This window comes from Acanthochromis polyacanthus, chromosome 1 (assembly GCF_021347895.1).
Source record: "Acanthochromis polyacanthus isolate Apoly-LR-REF ecotype Palm Island chromosome 1, KAUST_Apoly_ChrSc, whole genome shotgun sequence".
NCBI lineage: Eukaryota > Metazoa > Chordata > Actinopteri > Pomacentridae > Acanthochromis > Acanthochromis polyacanthus.
This window is the reverse complement of record NC_067113.1, coordinates 52,789,871-52,807,471: the sequence shown is the minus strand read 5'-3', so window position 1 is coordinate 52,807,471 and position 17,601 is coordinate 52,789,871. Positions and strand designations below refer to the sequence as shown.

Sequence of the window (17,601 nt, the reverse complement as noted above, 5' to 3'; positions counted from 1 at the left end):
GAAAAACACAGATGTCAGTGATTATACCTTTCAGATAAATCCAGTCGGAGGAAAAAAAGACTGGATTAGATGGCAGGACTTTTCTCACTCGCCCTAATCCTCTACAGTCCACACCTTTTTGAATTTCTCACTGCAACTTCAATATGTGCACCTGGAGCCCAATGAAAGACGACAGGTAGCGATTTACCCAGGGCCCATGGACAATAGAGGGATTTGATGGTGTCCTTAGCAGTTTGCAGTTCAAGTGTTATGGACTCCTCCTCCTCATTTGTCTCAATGAGTGCTGCAGACACACAGATTAAGTTCAGTGTAACCATCTGACGGCTTGATGAATGTTGTGCCAATTATCCTGTTGCAGAAAGCAGTCGGCTGTGAAATGGTGGCTTCTGTTGTGAGTTCTGCTGCATGCTCTTTATTTAACATGCATTCCTGGGGATGTTGCAAAGCCAGAAGCAGTTTTGTATTCTTCTGAGGGTTTCAATTCACATCCAGTAAAAATTCTTTACTGTACAAGCTTCAACCTGAGCACCACCTGTTTACGAAATTGCTTTGTAAGGTTGTATGTTTTGCTCCCTCTGGGTTGGGGGTGAGTTGCTGCCCCGAGGGAAGGAGTTCTCTGGAACTTGGTCTGGAGATATTGATTGATAAATGGCACATAAGATGGACAGCGTGATGCAGCATCAGCAGTAATGCAGGCATTGTATTGGATTGAGCTGGAGGGCAAAGTCTCGATTTAACATTTAGTCTACATTCCAGCCCTCACCTGTGGTCAGGAGGTCTGGGTCATGTCCTCAAGATTGAGATTACAGATACAGGCTGTCAAAATGGGTTTCCTTTGTAGAGTAACAGGGCTCCACTTTAGAGGTAGGTTGAGGAGGTTGGACGTTTGGAGTAAACTGTTTTCCGTTGAAATCATGTCTCATTAGGAAGATTCCTGGATGCCTCTGCTTAGATGCTTTCCAGGCACATCCGTATGGGTGGAGACCCCTGGGTAGATCCACAGCTCGCTGGAGAGATGACATTTCTATGTAGTGTTTGTCAGGTCTCCATCTGTTATCCTGCTATCCCCACCCAAACCACTTCCCCACCCTCCTTATCCTCACTCTCACCCCAACTGGTCGAGGTGGCAAAGAGAACGATTTTTGGTTCCTTCCTGCTGGGGCGAAGTGCTTGGGAATCTGAAGGGAACTTCAGATTGTTGGGTTCTCTGTTTCATATTTGTAACTTTACCTTACTATATGAAGTGCTATGAGGTAACAGATGTTGTGAATTGCTACTATATAAATGACATTGAACTGGATATCTCATCTGGCCTGGGAACATGTAGGGGTCCCCAGGAGGAACTGCAAAATGGCTGGAAAGAGGCACCCTAGACAGACAGATATGGATGGATGGATGGATGGATGGATGGATGGATGGATGGATGGATGGATGGATGGACGGATCTTTTGCTTGTTTACAAAAATGTTCCCCAAAGCCATATGTAGGTCCTGCTCTCTAAAATTGACATAGAAAACGAAGACCTTGATTTGTTGATCAGTTCTTGTTTCTCGGGCCTGAAAAAACTGGAGAGAAGTTAGCACAGCTGTCAAGACCAGTTACAGTCCCATTACAGAAAGAATAAAAGCAGGTGTGGCAGTCAATTAAGCAAACATCTTTTATTGTTTAGTTTTTGTTAACTTGTAACATGTATAAACTCATCAAACATTCATATTAAGGCACCTAGGTACTTCTCTGTAAAGAAACTGGGACAATCAATACAATAATACCAAAAAAAACATGCCTGTACCACTTGGTAATTTTCTTAATAGAGAAGAAAATACACAACAGGTCCTCTTTAGATTTCATGTGTCTTGAGTACTTCCGACAGCTGTCCAGTCTCAGAAATGCCAAGTTTAAACTGCTTCAAGACGAGTAGTACTACACTTGCCTGTATTGCAGCCAAATGTTGAAAAGGCGCAAATGCAGCCATCCCTTAGATACGTATGTGATTTTCATCCTCCCATGTAATTACAACAGTAAGTGGTCTGTGGAAATAGTGCTCACAGCGTGTGTCAGCTGAGTAACATAGCAGCTGAAATTACACCAATATTACCTGTCATGAAAGAACTGCCAGCAGTTTGAACACATACGATCATACAGAGAGTGGACTGTTAGCATTTATCTGATCCCTGATTGAATAATCTGTATGGGTGAGGTTGCACGGCAGAGCATGTTCCCTTAAGTCTGGAGAATGTGATTTGTAGGTCGGGGCATCTCCATAGCAACACAGTGCTTTATTCATAATGGTACACAGTGACACATTTTAGCTTTGTCAAAAATTGTTCGTCCTCAGATTTGGATATTGCACTCGCTGCAGTTTGATAATATTTAAATGAATTTTGAGCTTTACTGCGAAAATGCAAAAATGGCCTTCATATCCATGTGTTTAGAGATACTTGTCAACTTGCCAAAGGTCACTGCTGGGCACTAATTGTTGTAAATGAAGTGCAGAAAAGATACTTCTGGCATTTTTCTCTGTAGCCAAACAGCTTCAGGTGTCATTCTCTGGGTTGGAGTAGAGCAAACACTGATTTACATGAGGCACTGGCACAACCAACACAGATAGCAGTCTGTACACTGTTTAAAATGTTTGATGTTTTGTTAAATTAATAACTATTAAAATCACAGGAAAAAGCATTAATTTAAATGTTAACTGTTTAAAAACACAGGGAAATACTGTAAACTATATTCACAATAAACATTTGTATTTTTGCAAACCGTAAACAGTTCTGTTACAATGTTTGTGAAATCTCACTATTTTTACTGTATATCAGAAAAAAAAATGTTATTACTATTTAAAAACAACAACGTATGTATATTGGGAATTGAGAAGTGATAAATTATTTTTAAATGCATATTTTTTGAACTGTATAACATGTTTTCCGTTTTGAAAACATTATTATTATTTTGTTAATAATAATACAAATAATAATAATAATGACAAACATTTTATTACAAATAAAATCGAATAAATTCACAGAAAACAAGGTAGTAATCTACAAATTGAGTGTAAACAACAAAGCCGCATCAATAATGTCCACATCAAAAATGTTTTCTTGGTTTAAAAATAGTACAAATGTTGTTGAGACTTTTGGTTGTTGTTGTAATTATGGTTTAAAAATTTACTAAATTTTTTGCTTTTTTACAGATATTTGCCTTTTTTTTTCTTTTTGAATGCTACCATTCTTTTAAAATGTATTTTTATGGAGGTCTTTTTTTACAGTGTATGTGGCAGACAGTAATTGAAAAATTTCTTCTGGATTTTATTCAGATATGTGACATTTCAAGGGATACATGGAAATAGATCCCTAAATCACTGGCAAAAGTCAATCAAATATGATTCTCTTTATGCTAGGGGTTCTTGCAGTAGGCTCTTTATATTTTTTTCCTTGGACTGTGGATTTAAGTTGATTATAATCCACTTCAAGTAACTTAATAATCCAAATCAGATGTACGGCATCTATTTAAGGAGCATCAAGTAACTTTGTGCTATACTAAGTCTCCGTCTGATTCTAATGACTACGTTACTTCATCGGGAAGCTCCTTAAACATCAAGTTAACACAAATGGCGCCACTATTCTGATGGTTCGACCTGCGACCCGTCTCATTATAGGTCTCCGTGTCAGCAGCAGCAGCACGGCGTTCATGGAGTGAACTGTGGGGTAATTGGGTCACTCTATCAAAGTCGCTGCTTTCAGTGCCAGCCGAGCTGCAGTCCGATGACTTGGATGAGTTGCGCCATGTCAGCACAATCCAGAACACATTAGGGGGGCTGGAAAAAGAATTGGATGCATGCCTCATTGTACCTTTCATCACAGCTTAGTATGTCACTGGCAATGCTTCAAATATGAGCGCTGCGTCCAAAACCTTGAAGGCTGCTCCATGCACATGTCACTGAGATATTAAACTTTATGGTTGGCAGGCTATTTACTTTAATCTGAATGATGGACTAACAAGATAAGATTTTAATTTAAACTTCTCAAACAAGAGTCCAACAAATGCTCTGAATGATCCGCCCAGTGCAGTGGAAAGAGTTATGAGCAGTTTAAAAAGGATATGACTTTAACAAGAAAAGTCCGGAAGATTGTTCCCCCGCTGTCTTGCGTCAGTCCAGCGGCAGCTTTAAACGGTGCATGTATGAAGTCAGCCGTAGCCCGCTGTTCCTTCAGGCATGTTTTAAACACTCTGCACGCCACAGTGTCAACAGGCAGACCACACACTTCTGGGATTAATAAAACCCGAGCTAATAATGAACGGCACAGTTTAAAGACGAAGGCTCGGGGAGCTGAACGCCGTATGTTTATGTGCGGAAAAAAAAGAGAGCCGGAGAGAATGAGAGAAGAGTTAATTCGAGAGAGAAAGTGGATAATAAACTTAAAGGGAATAAGAAAGTATTAGAGGGTAAAAAAACCACAAGAAATTGATGCCTGAATTTCCAAATGAGGATCCAAAGTGGAGGAGATATGTGGTTCAAAGGCTTGGAGCGAGCGGGATGCTGCGTCTGACAGCTGGCTGGGGATTATGCCAGCCGTCCTCCGTGCACACATACAGACTTGATGAAGGCCAATCAGTCATAGTTAGAAATAGTTCCCAGGAATTTAAGCCTGACGGCGTTAAGACTGAAAATGGGGAAATCTACAAAATCTAAATCCTTCGTGAAACTTTAAAAACACACCAGTGATGATTTGTTGCCTTTTCTGTGGTGCCGTCTTCCTTTTCTCACTTATAACTAGAAAAACATAGTATGGGAGACACATTTGCAGAAGTTACAAGAATCTATAGAAGATAGAAGACAATACTTTGCATGAAGACTTTCAAAAACTGTATTGATTAGCCTGAAAGCTTTCAGGGACATAGAACCTTTTTCCATTAGTCTCAATTGCTAATCAGAGAACTTTTTTCCGTGTTAACTTTCAAGAGCATCAAGGATCCATGTGTTGTTTTCAACATTTGTGTCGTCTCCAACACGGTTACCACAGATGGTGTCTGAGCGTTATCAGGTGTTTTCAGGGACACTGAAAGGCACCATTACATGTCAGTGCCAGCTGTCTTTCACAGAGATTATGGTCATGTCTTAAAAGTTACCATAATATGGACTCTCAAATAAAATGGTGCACAATAAATGTTGGAAACTATATGATATAGTTTCCAACATTTATTGTGCACCATTTTATTTGAGAGTCCAGACTTTTAATGTGTAGATTAATTGGCTATGTCCTGTATTCAAAATGTCCACAATTTAGATATAGATATAAATGTACACAGTACTTTCTCCTAAAGAGTCCACAATGCCATTAATCCTAAAAAAAGAAAAAGTTGATATATGTGACTGTTTATTTAAAAAGATAAAGAGAAAATGAGCATTAGTAACATTTTTCCAAGTGCACCCAGGTGTTGCCAGTACTTGGGAAAAATAATGACTCAGCTGAAACGATTAATTCTTTTCTGCTTACATTTATAATTTGTTTCCATACTTGTCTCCTCTCTGCTCCGTGTTAACACAGCCTGCAGTTCAGCCCAGTTTAGCTGAAAAATTCCTGTTTTTTGTCATTTTTTCCCCCAGAAGTGTTAGAGCTGCTGGTTTATTTTTGGCAAATTTTAAAATGATAAATGTAGAATAAAGTGATCTTAATGAAATGCCATCATGTTTAATTTGATTTGGTGAAGTTTTCTGAAGCAACAGTGTATCACAATTGAGTAATATAAAAGATGACTAGTGCACAACTCAACAGCTGATTATTATGGTGCAAAATGTCAATGATTAGTGTCTGAAGTTTAAGTTTATGGCTCTCTGTATACATTGTATAAGCGGTGAAAGAGTGGACAGGGGAATTATTAGTTGTAGACATTCAAGGTATTGCGACTCTGTATTGCAAAACAGCGTATATCAGAGAAAGCAGCACAAGACTTCTAGCTCTTCAAATGAGATCGCATTTTTCATGAAACATTTAAGATATCTATGAGTCACATCAAAAGTAAACACAAAGTCGTAGCTTCACTATTTTAGCTAATTGTACTTTTTGGAGACACATGCTGACTAATCCTGTTTTTTGTATCATATGTGATGTTTCCAACATGGTTCTTCATCTGTGGACACAAATTGAAAATGGCGGACTTAAACACTATTTTACACAATCAGATGTAAGTGTACGGAGACAGGCTCCACACATGCACAGTGGAAACCTGATAGCGACCTCCTGATAACAAGAAAAACTTCTAAGAGGAAAGCAAAATTGAAAACAAATAGGAAAGAGGATGTGCAATAGAGTACAAAACATACATCCTTAGTGTGAAACAAATGTCTCATTTGCTTTTCTAGCACATGTGGCTGCGTCGAATTTTGTGCTCTCTGTGAAGGTCTGTGCAGACACCTGCAGGGAGATGTGGATGATGTAACTTAAGTCAGGTGGATACATGGGTGCTTAAACCGTTGCCCTTTAGCATTACCCACTGTTGGAATGGCTACTGTCGTCTTCCTTTACTTGCTCTGCTGGAAGCCAACAAACCAGTCTGGTAATGTGAGATTTGTGTAAACTGATCAGCTACCACCTTTAAAACATAGGTCTTAAACTGTAGAGGAAAAAAACTCAGCAGCAGTGGAATTTGTCGCTTTGTTACTGTTTTCTTTTAACTTAGAAAGACTTATAGAAGCACAATCGTAGTTTGGCTTTCCAAACACAGGTGTAACTCATAACTAGCATTAATTAGGAGGCTCCTGGTGTTGCTGCTTCGCTCACTGACACGCTGAAATGTGGCAGAACCATCATTAGTGTGAGTAGTTACAGCTGGGCTTCTCTTGCTAGGAGTCAAAGTTCTGTCCCAAAGTTTAAGCCCTGTCCAAAAATGAATGTAGTAAAATATACACTACCATTCAAAAGTTTGGGGTCACGCAGAAATGTCCTTATTTTTGAAAGAAAAGCATTTTTTTTCAATGAAGACAATATTAAATTAATCAGAAATACAGTCCAGACATTGTTAATGTGGTAAATGACTATTCCAGCTGGAAACGACTGATTTTTAATTGAATTTCTACATAGAGGTACAGAGGAACATTTCCAGCAACCATCACTCCTGTGTTCTAATGCTACATTGTGTTAGCTAATGGTGTTGAAAGGCTAATAGATGATTAGAAAACCCTTTTGCAACTATGCTAGCACATGGATAAAAGTGTGAGTTTTAATGAAAAACATGAAAATGTCTGGTTCAACCCAAACTCTTGAATGGTAGTGTACATAGGTATAACCTAAGCGCTGTTTAGGTCACTAAAAATGGAACTTTTGGAGAACTCCTTCCAAAGTGCAACCCATTTTACAGTGTTGACATGTGAACTCCTTTGCGGTAATTTTGTGCCTTGGCAAACATGGCCAAATTAGTGCCAGTGCTAACCTTGCTATCAGCTGTCACCTTTTGTTTTGGCTTGTTCTTGGCAGCCCTTAAGTCATGATTTTGCATATTTCATGTCAGCAGAGATTTTTTTTGCAAACATTAGAGGAAAAATCCTGTTTTTTAAAAAAATACATGTACATGTGAACCAGGGCTGCACAGCGGTGTAGTGGTTAGCACTTTCGCCTTGCAGCAAGAAGATCCCCGGTTCAAATCCTGGGCCTGGGAGCTTTGTGCATGGAGTTTGCATGTTCTCCTTGTGCATCCGTGGGTTTTCTCCGGGCACTCCGGCTTCCTCCCACAGTCCAAAAATATGCTGAGGTTAATTGGTTACTCTAAATTGTTCATAGGTGTGAATGTGAGTGTGATTGTTTGTCTGTATATGTAGCCCTGCGACAGACTGGCGACCTGTCCAGGGTGTCCCCTGCCTTTGCCCGAGTCGGCTGGGATAGGCTCCAGTACCCCCTGTGACCCTAGTGAGGATAAAGCGGTGTATAGAGAATGGATGAATGGACATGTGAACCATGAACAGTCAAGTCCCAGAGCAAACCCATAAAAACCAGTAAGAGCTGTAGATGATGATTTTTCATTTTAGGCATTAACCCTATGACACCTGAGCAGGTTCTCTGCCATTTTTGTTCCTGTCACATCTTTTGGCACCTCATTTTTAATTGCAGTTTTAAGTCTGGCACCTCTATAGAAACAGCACAACCCAGGCCAGGAGGAGAGAGAACTTGAAAATGTCTTTTCTGCATTATCACAAAGTAAAAATGCCATAAGTTTCTATAAGTTTTTAATTGCTTATTTAAAAAATAAAATAAAATTTTTAAAAAATAATAAAAATTTGCATTTTTGTAACCCCACAAGGGTTAGTAATGCTAGAATAAACATGGTGGCTCAACATAATAGAGATATTTTACTACTATTGTTTTAAAAACCTTCTCTGCTCTGTGTATACACAACTTACAGTTCAGTCGAAAAGTCCCTGAATTTTTATCATGTGACTGTTAGTCACAGCTGTGACTTCGTTTGTGACACATTTGCTTGCAACAAGTATGGCAGAATGTAGTTAGAACAAATAGTTTATCTTTGTCAAATTTTAAAATGAAACATGTAGAATAAAGTGATTTCTGGAGAATTACATATATTTAAACCTCCCAGACAGTTTTGAGGAACCTATGTTCATAGAGTTTTAATTAAAAAGCTCCAGATAGCTAATATTAATGCCCAATTATTTAGGATAGTGCCCTGACACTGTGGCACTTTGACCCTCGAAGGACAATATATATTGAAATTATTTGGAAAATCAATATACCAGCAGATAATTGGAGAAGCTATAGGACCTTTTTAAGAACAATTACATGGAGCAGCTGAGAAGGGAATGATTCAGTTGTTAAGAGACTGATGTTGACGTATTGAAGATCCATTTCCAACTGATCAGTGAAAACTCTACTGACTGCAGAAGCAAGGTCACACCAGACTTCAGCAGTATTGGATATGACTCTTACACCAGTGGTTCTATTTCATGCCTCCTTCAGTGACAGATCCAATACCCCTAAAACAGACTAATTAGAATTGTTTTGTTAACTTGGCTTTAGAAGTACAGTTATTTGTTGCTGAGTTTGTCAATTTGTGTTCGTATATCGCTGAAATGCAGAGCCAGTCTCCTCTGCAGGTTGAGTTGTGTGTATGATTGATTGCAAAGTCAATTAAGGAACGATTTAGAAGTAGACGAGGCAGCGAGGAGCGGGATGAAGCTCATTCACCTAAAAAAAAAAACACAAATGACTGTCTCGCTAAAATTGGCTTATCTTCTAATCCCGATCAGAATTGGATTTCTCAGACAGTTTCCTCCCTTGACAGGCAATATGGGCTCATCCATCAGTAGGTTCATCCCCCTTTTTGTGTAAAAGCCGCTCTCGCTTATCCTTTATGTGCCACCTTTCACAGCACAAATCAATATCCAATTTTTTTTCCCGCAGTTATTTCCTCACTGCCTCTCGACCGAAATGTTAAACTCCTCAAACTGGCCGTTTGTCATTTCACTATCGACAAAATACTTTCTGTAACTAGCAGCTCCCACCTCGGCTAACTTCTCCAGAGAAAATGCTTTTCCACCTCGGATCTGGAGAAGCCAACAGTTGAACTGGAGCCAGCAGGTCAGGCGAGTCAATACTAAACCTCTTATTCTAATCCCAGCATGGGTTTGTTATGGACAACTTATGTTCTCCATCTTGCTGCATGAAAGGGGACATATGAATTTACTCAGGCGTGATCACTGTGGGAGAAACAACTGATTTCTTCTTTGTGCAGCTTTAAAAAAAAGACTCTCTATTATGCAATTCATTTAGAGTGGGATATACAGAGTGTGAATTATTACAACAATGAAGTAAACAGACTTAGGAGATAAAAGCAGAAAGTAAAGCTTCTCTGGATCAACACTATGAGTTATGGGTGCAGTGATGGCGATTGTTATTTACATCAAAGTGAATGCTGATAACACAGCTACTAGATCAAAAATATGTAAACTTCTCCTGTCCGGGGCGGCGATGCTACACAGTATAAACAGAACACACATTGCGCTAATTCCCCCAGGACAAGTTCAAACAGAGTTCATATTGCACCGGTGCTCGGAAAAGAGTAAGTGGAGTCAGAAAATAGGAAGCGAACAGCATCTCTGTGATCATCACTCACTGTGTTGTGTTGTTTTTAGCCTATAGGAAGGCAGGAACATGAATAACAGACAGGATTTCTCCATCTGTAAGTCTTGTCGAGCTTAATCAGTGTTTAATAAAATGAAATGAAACCGGATTTGCTCAATCTCGGCAAAAATGCACCAGTAAATCAGCGGTAATTGATTTCAGAAGGAATCATATAAAAAATTTGGTGGTGAAGAAGGCAGACAACACATCTGACAAGTTGAAAGTCAAATAATAAAAACGTGTTGTCGCTGTCATCGGTCTTCCCTGCTGACAATGACGAATGTAATTTAACAAACCAGTGATCAAAGGTCAAGAAGTCAAGGGTGTGCTCGTGCAACCTTGTCATGTCTTAGCGGTTGTAGCTCAAACTGCCGGCTTGCAGACGTCTATACAACCCCATTGTGAAGCAACTGAAATGAGTTATGCTCTTGGCCCTGGGGAGTTTCACATAATTCCTGTCACTGGCTTTGAATCTAATTTAAGCATCACTAACAAAATGTTCTTTCTGTTTCCTTCCAAATATGTCCTGTATCAATACAGCAGGCCTGTTGAACTTACTACCGAGGTGCCGTGTGACAGTTGGGTGAAAGGTGTCGCGTGACAGTGGACCTAAAGGGTGTTCATGCTACAGAATTAATGCTCTTATGAGATGTAAACAGCATCTACATACCAACACAAAGAGTCCTAAGCTGATTACCAGTCACATTCACTGCAAACCTGACAGGCAACAAGGAAAGACTTAGGAGGAAAGCCTCTCATGCTTCGAACTTACTTCAAAGTTGACCTCAACTAGGTCAAAACTGAGGGGAGTGTGGATTACTGATAATAATATGGAAAATTGTTGAAAGGCGTTGATTTTTCTCTCTTCATTGGGATTTCCCCCTGTTATCCTTAATAAAACCGTCTTGACATTTAAGAATCTACTGGCAAACCAAATGTGAAATCCAAAATAATCGTCTTTCACCACTTTGAATATGGTAATTTGAAGTTTCAGCATATAAACAATCATCATGCAACTCATTGGAAGTGACATTCATTACAGCTGTCCACATCCAAGTGTATCATTCACCAGTTTGAATATGTCATACTTCGCTATTTTCATGTAAATACAGCGGTGTTGTTTCTGGCTTTGGTGCATTTTAATTTTCAAAAGTATCTCAGTGTTACAGAGAAGCATATAATTGTGCACGAGTGCGGTTTAAACCCTAGGCAGCTACCAAAAACATTCCAGAGATTGCTTTTACATAGTTGCCTTTTCTGTGTGCTGTAGCAGAGATTTGATAAATTAAGGAGTTCTTAAAGAGCCCAGAAAGTTCATATTGAGATATATATGTGTTAACTTGTTCCCAAAAGCAAAAGCTGCATTTCTTAGTGCTATTGTTTCTGTGCTTCAGCCCTGATCCTGAAAGATTTGACATAAATAAAAAATAACCTTCTGAATGAAAAATCCTTCAGGTGCTCTGGAACACAGACAAAACCGCTCTTGCTTTGACCTGAATGTTGATTTAGGAGTTTTCCTCAGCATTTTTCTTTCTCCTTCTCTCCCAGAAAAAGAACGTCAGCGTTTTGCTGAGTCTCGCTTTGCTGGCTTCCTGGGGAGTGATCCTGCTGTCAGCTCGTCTCTACTGGATGGGCAACAAGCCTCCCAACTTCTCCAACTCTGACAACCCCGCCGCTGACTCGCCGCATTTCCTCACTCGAACGCTGACGTTCCTCCACCTGCCTGCCGCCAACGCCTGGCTCCTGCTCTGCCCCGACAAACTCAGTTTTGATTGGTCCATGGACGCCGTGCCCCTGGTCAGGTCCTTGGCCGACTGGAGGAACCTTCACACTGTTGCCTTTTACGGAGGATTTATCCTTCTGGCTTTGTTCGGCCTTCGTGGTCCGACCTCCAAAGCCAAGGATGCCAATGGGAAAGCCCATGTCACTAATGGGAAGTCAATCACTAATGGGAATGGCTACCACGCCCCAGACACAAACCACAACACAGAGCAGGGGTTGCCAAAGACCACCCTGAACGGGTCGGCTGGACTCCACTGTCCTCCTCCTCTGACATCCCTTCCCCCTACCGAAAGCCTAGTTTTATTTTCATTAGGCATCCTGTCATTGCCTTTCATCCCTGCCACCAACCTGTTCTTTTACGTGGGGTTTGTAATTGCAGAGAGGGTACTCTACATCCCCAGTATCGGCTTTTGTTTACTGGTTGCTGCTGGTGCGAGAACCTTGTACGTCCGAGTGAGGACTCGAGGCTGCAAGGCCTTAGTGTTATGTCTCTGTGCGGGACTAGTGCTGCTGAATGGACTCAGAACTGTTCAAAGAAACAAAGACTGGAGCAATGAGGAAAATCTCTACAAGTCTGGGATTAATGTGAATCCTGCTAAAGGTAAGAAAACCACTAGTTGTCATTAGGGTTGAGTATTAAGCCTCCATACTGTTTGAGGGCTGACTGAGTTTTTTTTTCATACCACTGACTGAAAAGCTGTCAAGAACCAAGCGGTGACAAGAAATTCTTTTATTTTTTTCTTTGTTCAGCTACTGCTGAGTTAAAGAAAGTCAGTAAAGTGTGTAGAAATAACAACCTCTTATCCTGTACTTGAATTTAAAACATATGCTTTAGGGGATTTAACACTGCAGCTGCACATGATCTGGAAAGACAATTGTTAGTTTAGAAGTTGCTTCATAATTCATGTCATCAATTCACTTTGCTGACTAACTCTACACAAATATTTTAATTTTGGATGGGGTGAGAACACGGTAAATGCCGTTCTCTATGAAATGCACTCCTGTATCTTTATTTCACTCACTTAAAGCTGCCTTATGAAGTTTTGGACCACTAGGGGAGCTGTGGAGCAATGCTTTTTATTGTGTCATGCACATGCAAGAAGGTGCACACCATGACACACATTCCTAATAATGGTTTTACATTATTTCACTGATTTGGTGGCAATAACATAGAATAGACACTGCTTGCTACTAAGTATGGAGATGAAAAATGTAGGGTTTAGAATATTTAAACACTCAGCTTGGCAAGAAAACACACACTGTGATTTTAGAATCTCCAAATGTGCTTTGTTTACATGAAAACTCATAAGGGCACCTGAAAGACTGTATTTCCTTAAGGCAATGTTTTTGTGCTACTAACGCAACTAAACAACTAAACAAAGCAAGTTTTGTTTAATCTAAATTTGTTTAATCTAAATTGTTAAATGCAAAAAAAGATGAGTAAAAGTGATGTTGAAAATCTAAAATGAATACCAAGCACTAATAATTATACTTGCTTTGTAACCTGATGTGTTTTCAAATTCACTATAGGCGTTGTTGTACACAATTTTGAAATATGGAAGTGGGAAGATCTTTTATGCAACACTTTCTTTGGCATAGTTAGATTTAAATATACAACTTATTCTAATTTAGGGGCCCAACTAATGACCTTATTTTGTATCAGTCAGTCTAACAGCTAACTCAATTATTGCTTTACGCAGCACAGTTTAAATAGAAGCAAAGGTTTAAATATTAGAATGCCGTAAAACTGTGGCATAGAAATAGAAACTTCAACCTGACAAAAAGAATTTTAAAAAGGAGGCCTTATTATTTTTATGTCGGTAGCACAACTCCAAAAGAAATTCAAGTTTCTATCAAACTAAAAAAAGTTTGAAACAAACTGCTAAATGGCTGCTGGACATTTTACCACCACGGAGCAGTAAAAGCAATTTCTGTTTGTCCTTATTTTGTAATTGCTCTCTTACTTTGATAGTAGCCTTAAATTCAGTGAAAATTTAACTGTTCAGGTAAACATGAAGTTTTAATGAGTGCCATTTTTAGTCATTATGTCATAATTGTTACATCGTTTAACAAAACAGAAAAACGTGAGAACATGTTTATTGTGAATTCAGCTGTATTAAAATTACTCATACATGTGAGCACAGAGAGCAGGAGAGAAGCAGATGAATGTAAATGTCTGTTTCATTTTCAGGTGTATTCGTGCATTGTGCTAATGCTACTGCATTATGCCATTCAACCATTGCACAGTGTACAAACTCCTTTTGAGTTCTCTAATAATTTGAAGTAATCCCATTCTTTCAAGGTCTTGGGTCTTTAGAAACTTTTACACTTAACAAAGTTGGACTCTGTTGCTGCTGTCACATGAAACTGCTGCTTTCCAATGACTGGAGTAAAAACAAACCAGATTCCATGATGCACCAATTATATCGTGAAATTAAAAAAAAACAAACATTTGTTTTCATAATTTACATTTTTATTGAAAAATGCATATCATTCTCACACATTTTCAGCATCAACATGATGAATTATACCGAATAATTGCGACAGTTCTACTCGAAAAAAGCACGAACATAAGGAGTACAGTGATGGTTTTTTTTTCTTGACTGATTCTGGTTTATTCTGGAGAATCAATGTCTGTAAGACTATTTCTAAATGTAGATCAATATCGTGTATTTCTGTTGTACTCCCTCATACTGACATGTGTCTCCTTCAGCCTGGGGCAACTTGGGGAACGTACTGAAGAACCAGGGCAAGATGGCGGAGGCTGAGCAGGCGTACCGAAACGCTCTGCACTACCGAGGGAACATGGCTGACATGCTGTATAACCTGTGAGTGCTAAAGATGCCCGCTACACCTCCTCCTCCTCCTCCTGTTTGCACAGTCTTGACACGAACGAGTTCTGATTCCTCCCATCCATCACTTGAGATCACAGCGGCAGAACAATAAAGACGGAAAGAGAAAAAAAGGGGGCAGGATGAAGCATAAAGACACGGAGTGACTGACAGGAAGAAGTCAAGAGAAGGCAAACAAAAATAGATCTAATACAGGTGGAGCAAAGCAAGTGAGAGGAAGACTTGATGCAAGAGTGACAGAGGAAATAACTTAGCGTGTCCCTTGTGGCTCTTTGTACGTTCTGCTGCTGATTTGATTAGTCATGGTTTGCAGGGCCTCTGGGAGAACACAAAACCGCTTCCAATCCTGCAACGCAAGGTGTCAGAGGTGCCAAAACCTCATAGCAGACCCATGTCTTTCTACTCTCATGCTGACACTGTTTTTCTCCCCATTTCTCTGCTCGCTCTGAAGTTACGGGTGTCAGGAAGCTGGCAAAGCAACAAAGAGAGAGGGGAAGTGTGCATTCTTTTAAACGGAGGTGCTATTTGAGCACGAGGTATGGGTGGATATATTGGGGTTACGAGCTGGTGTATGGGGTAAAGAATACAAAAGCTGCCACAGGTTTTGCAGTGATTTTTATGTCAATTTTGGTTCAAATATCCTTTAGTTTTTTTAAATATGAATGTTATGCAGTTTGTGGTGTTGTAAAATGTCACACTTTTGCATTTTCCTTTGTGCATCAGGGGCTTGCTGCTGCAGGAGAATGAACGTTTTTCTGAGGCGCTGCATTATTACAGACTGGCCATTGGGAGTCGGCCAACACTGGCATGTAAGTAAACCTGCTTGTTTTTGTAGCTAGTAGGTGATGAGTAGAGTGGTCAGAATCAGGGGAAGTGCCATCAGCGATGACATGTCCTCACATGTCACTTGATTTTGTCCCTGCTTGGATTGGAGCGAAAGGTCCATTTTTGGATTGCAATCATATTCCAGTTTTTATGCTGAACTGGATGTTCTTTTGCCACATGGTCATTTAGAGGCCTTATTCAGCTCGACAGTAAAATGAGGAGATTCAATCTCACACCCCAGTGGCCACATGTGAGATGAGGTACCATCTTTTACTGTAGCAAGGACAGTTTTATGAGAAAGGTCACGTATCCTCGCTGTCTTTTCGGCATGATAAGCTTACTTTAGTTATAGCTTTTCCTATATTTTCCGTAATTTATTTCTAATTCTTTCTCTTTTTCTCATTGTAACCTTTAGAGCTGGATTCATGCTGGATTTTTGGGTCCCACGCAAATTTTAAGGGGGAAACAATTCTGACAGTGATCAATTTCAGTTGAACTGAAACTGGAAAATGATGGGATTATCATTTAACGTTCCAGCAATGTATAACGCAAACTAAGTTAGCAACTTTGCACCAATACAAAGCTAGACGCCACACTGTCTGCTCGTCTGTGACACTTACTTGGTGAAACGTACAACATGCTTGATAAATTTCATTTTTAAATTACCTCCAGAATTGTTTTCTATATTAGGTTCTGTAAAAGACAGTTTTTGGTGTGTATCAGACAACACAAGACAATAGTGATAGATCAATATTGGCCGATCGGTCAGGCTCAAGTCATTTTTATCTGCCTTTAACCTCTGTCCTGTCTCCTTTTGGTTGTATGTTTTTCATTCTGGATTCTACACATCTTCTTCACTCCACTTAATTTGTATTTTTGTCAGTGTTTACTACTTGTAAATTCATATCTATCAAAACATATATAAATAATTCATTCATGCACAACTGCCACAAATGACCCCTGTGAAACACCTGAGTACCAACCTCAGAAAACTAGATTTAGTTGTCGTCTCGTCTTAGCCAGTGTATTAGGAGATCTGTTCTAATTTTGGAGTGCAGGTTGTGCCTTTAATTTGTGCCCTCGTTCCCTTCCCTAGCGGCCTACTTGAACACAGGAATAATCCTGATGAACCAGGGCAACCTGGAAGAGGCCAAACGCACCTTCCTCACTTGTGCCGACATTCCCGATGAGAACTTGAAGGATCCTCACGCCCACAAGAGCTCTGTCACCAGCTGCCTGTACAACCTGGGAAAACTGCTCCACGAACAGGGCCAGCAGGAGGTCAGTGTGTGGGGAAATCAGCTTTGTAATGCGGTTTGTGTCCCACTGGTACAAATGTAAATAAACAGACTTTTTTTTATATTGTTTTCACAATGACTTTGAAGTTATTACCACTTATGATTTCACTGTTCAACCACAATGAAGGACTAAAGGTTCAGACATGTCAGACTGAAGGAGCAACTGCATCCCCTCATCGGTTACAAGACCTGCATTATGCTGATGCAAACCAAATGCTGGACTTGCTCAATTACCTTTTTTCTCCTACTACAGGAGGCCCTGTCTATTTATAAGGAAGCAGTGCAGAAAATGCCTAGACAGTTTGCACCACACAGCCTTTTCAACATGATGGGTGAGTCGCTGTTTGAGCCTTTTTCTGCCTGAATATTTGTTTAAAATGCAGCTTACAAGATCAGAATTTTTTATTTTGTTTTACCTGTTTTGAAATGTCATTATTTCCATTAGATAGCAGCTTTTATTACATTTTCTTCTATTGTGAATAGCAGTGGTATGCTTGTTATATGATGTGAGTGAAAACAGCGCAGCTCTGGGACAAGTTTGGCTCGAGCAGCATTGATTAAACTTACGTGTTTGTTTCTATTTTAAATGTTGGTCTTCCATTTTATCTGAGCTTTGAGTCGAGTTCAACAAATTGAAGTTAAGTCTTCGCCAAAGAAAACCTTCCCAGGACTTGAACCACCTGTTGGATCCCAGCACTGGAATCTTGAATGTGCACA

The 17,601-nt window shown here is 39.7% G+C and overlaps 1 protein-coding gene across 4 annotated transcripts in view; it reads left to right on the top strand.

Annotated features, from left to right (window-relative positions):
• tmtc2a (transmembrane O-mannosyltransferase targeting cadherins 2a) overlaps positions 1-17,601 on the top strand; it is a 94,052-nt gene that overhangs the window by 55,983 nt on the left and 20,468 nt on the right. For all 4 annotated transcript variants that reach the window (XR_007946835.1, XM_022206722.2, XM_051959266.1 and 1 more), the window contains 5 exons: positions 11,676-12,510; positions 14,623-14,737; positions 15,485-15,570; positions 16,683-16,867; positions 17,138-17,216. Coding sequence is in view for 3 of the 4 variants with exons in the window: in XM_022206722.2 (XP_022062414.2) it covers positions 11,676-12,510; positions 14,623-14,737; positions 15,485-15,570; positions 16,683-16,867; positions 17,138-17,216 (1,300 nt within the window). In the remaining variant the exon portion in view is untranslated. The remainder of the gene's footprint in view (positions 1-11,675; positions 12,511-14,622; positions 14,738-15,484; positions 15,571-16,682; positions 16,868-17,137; positions 17,217-17,601) is intronic.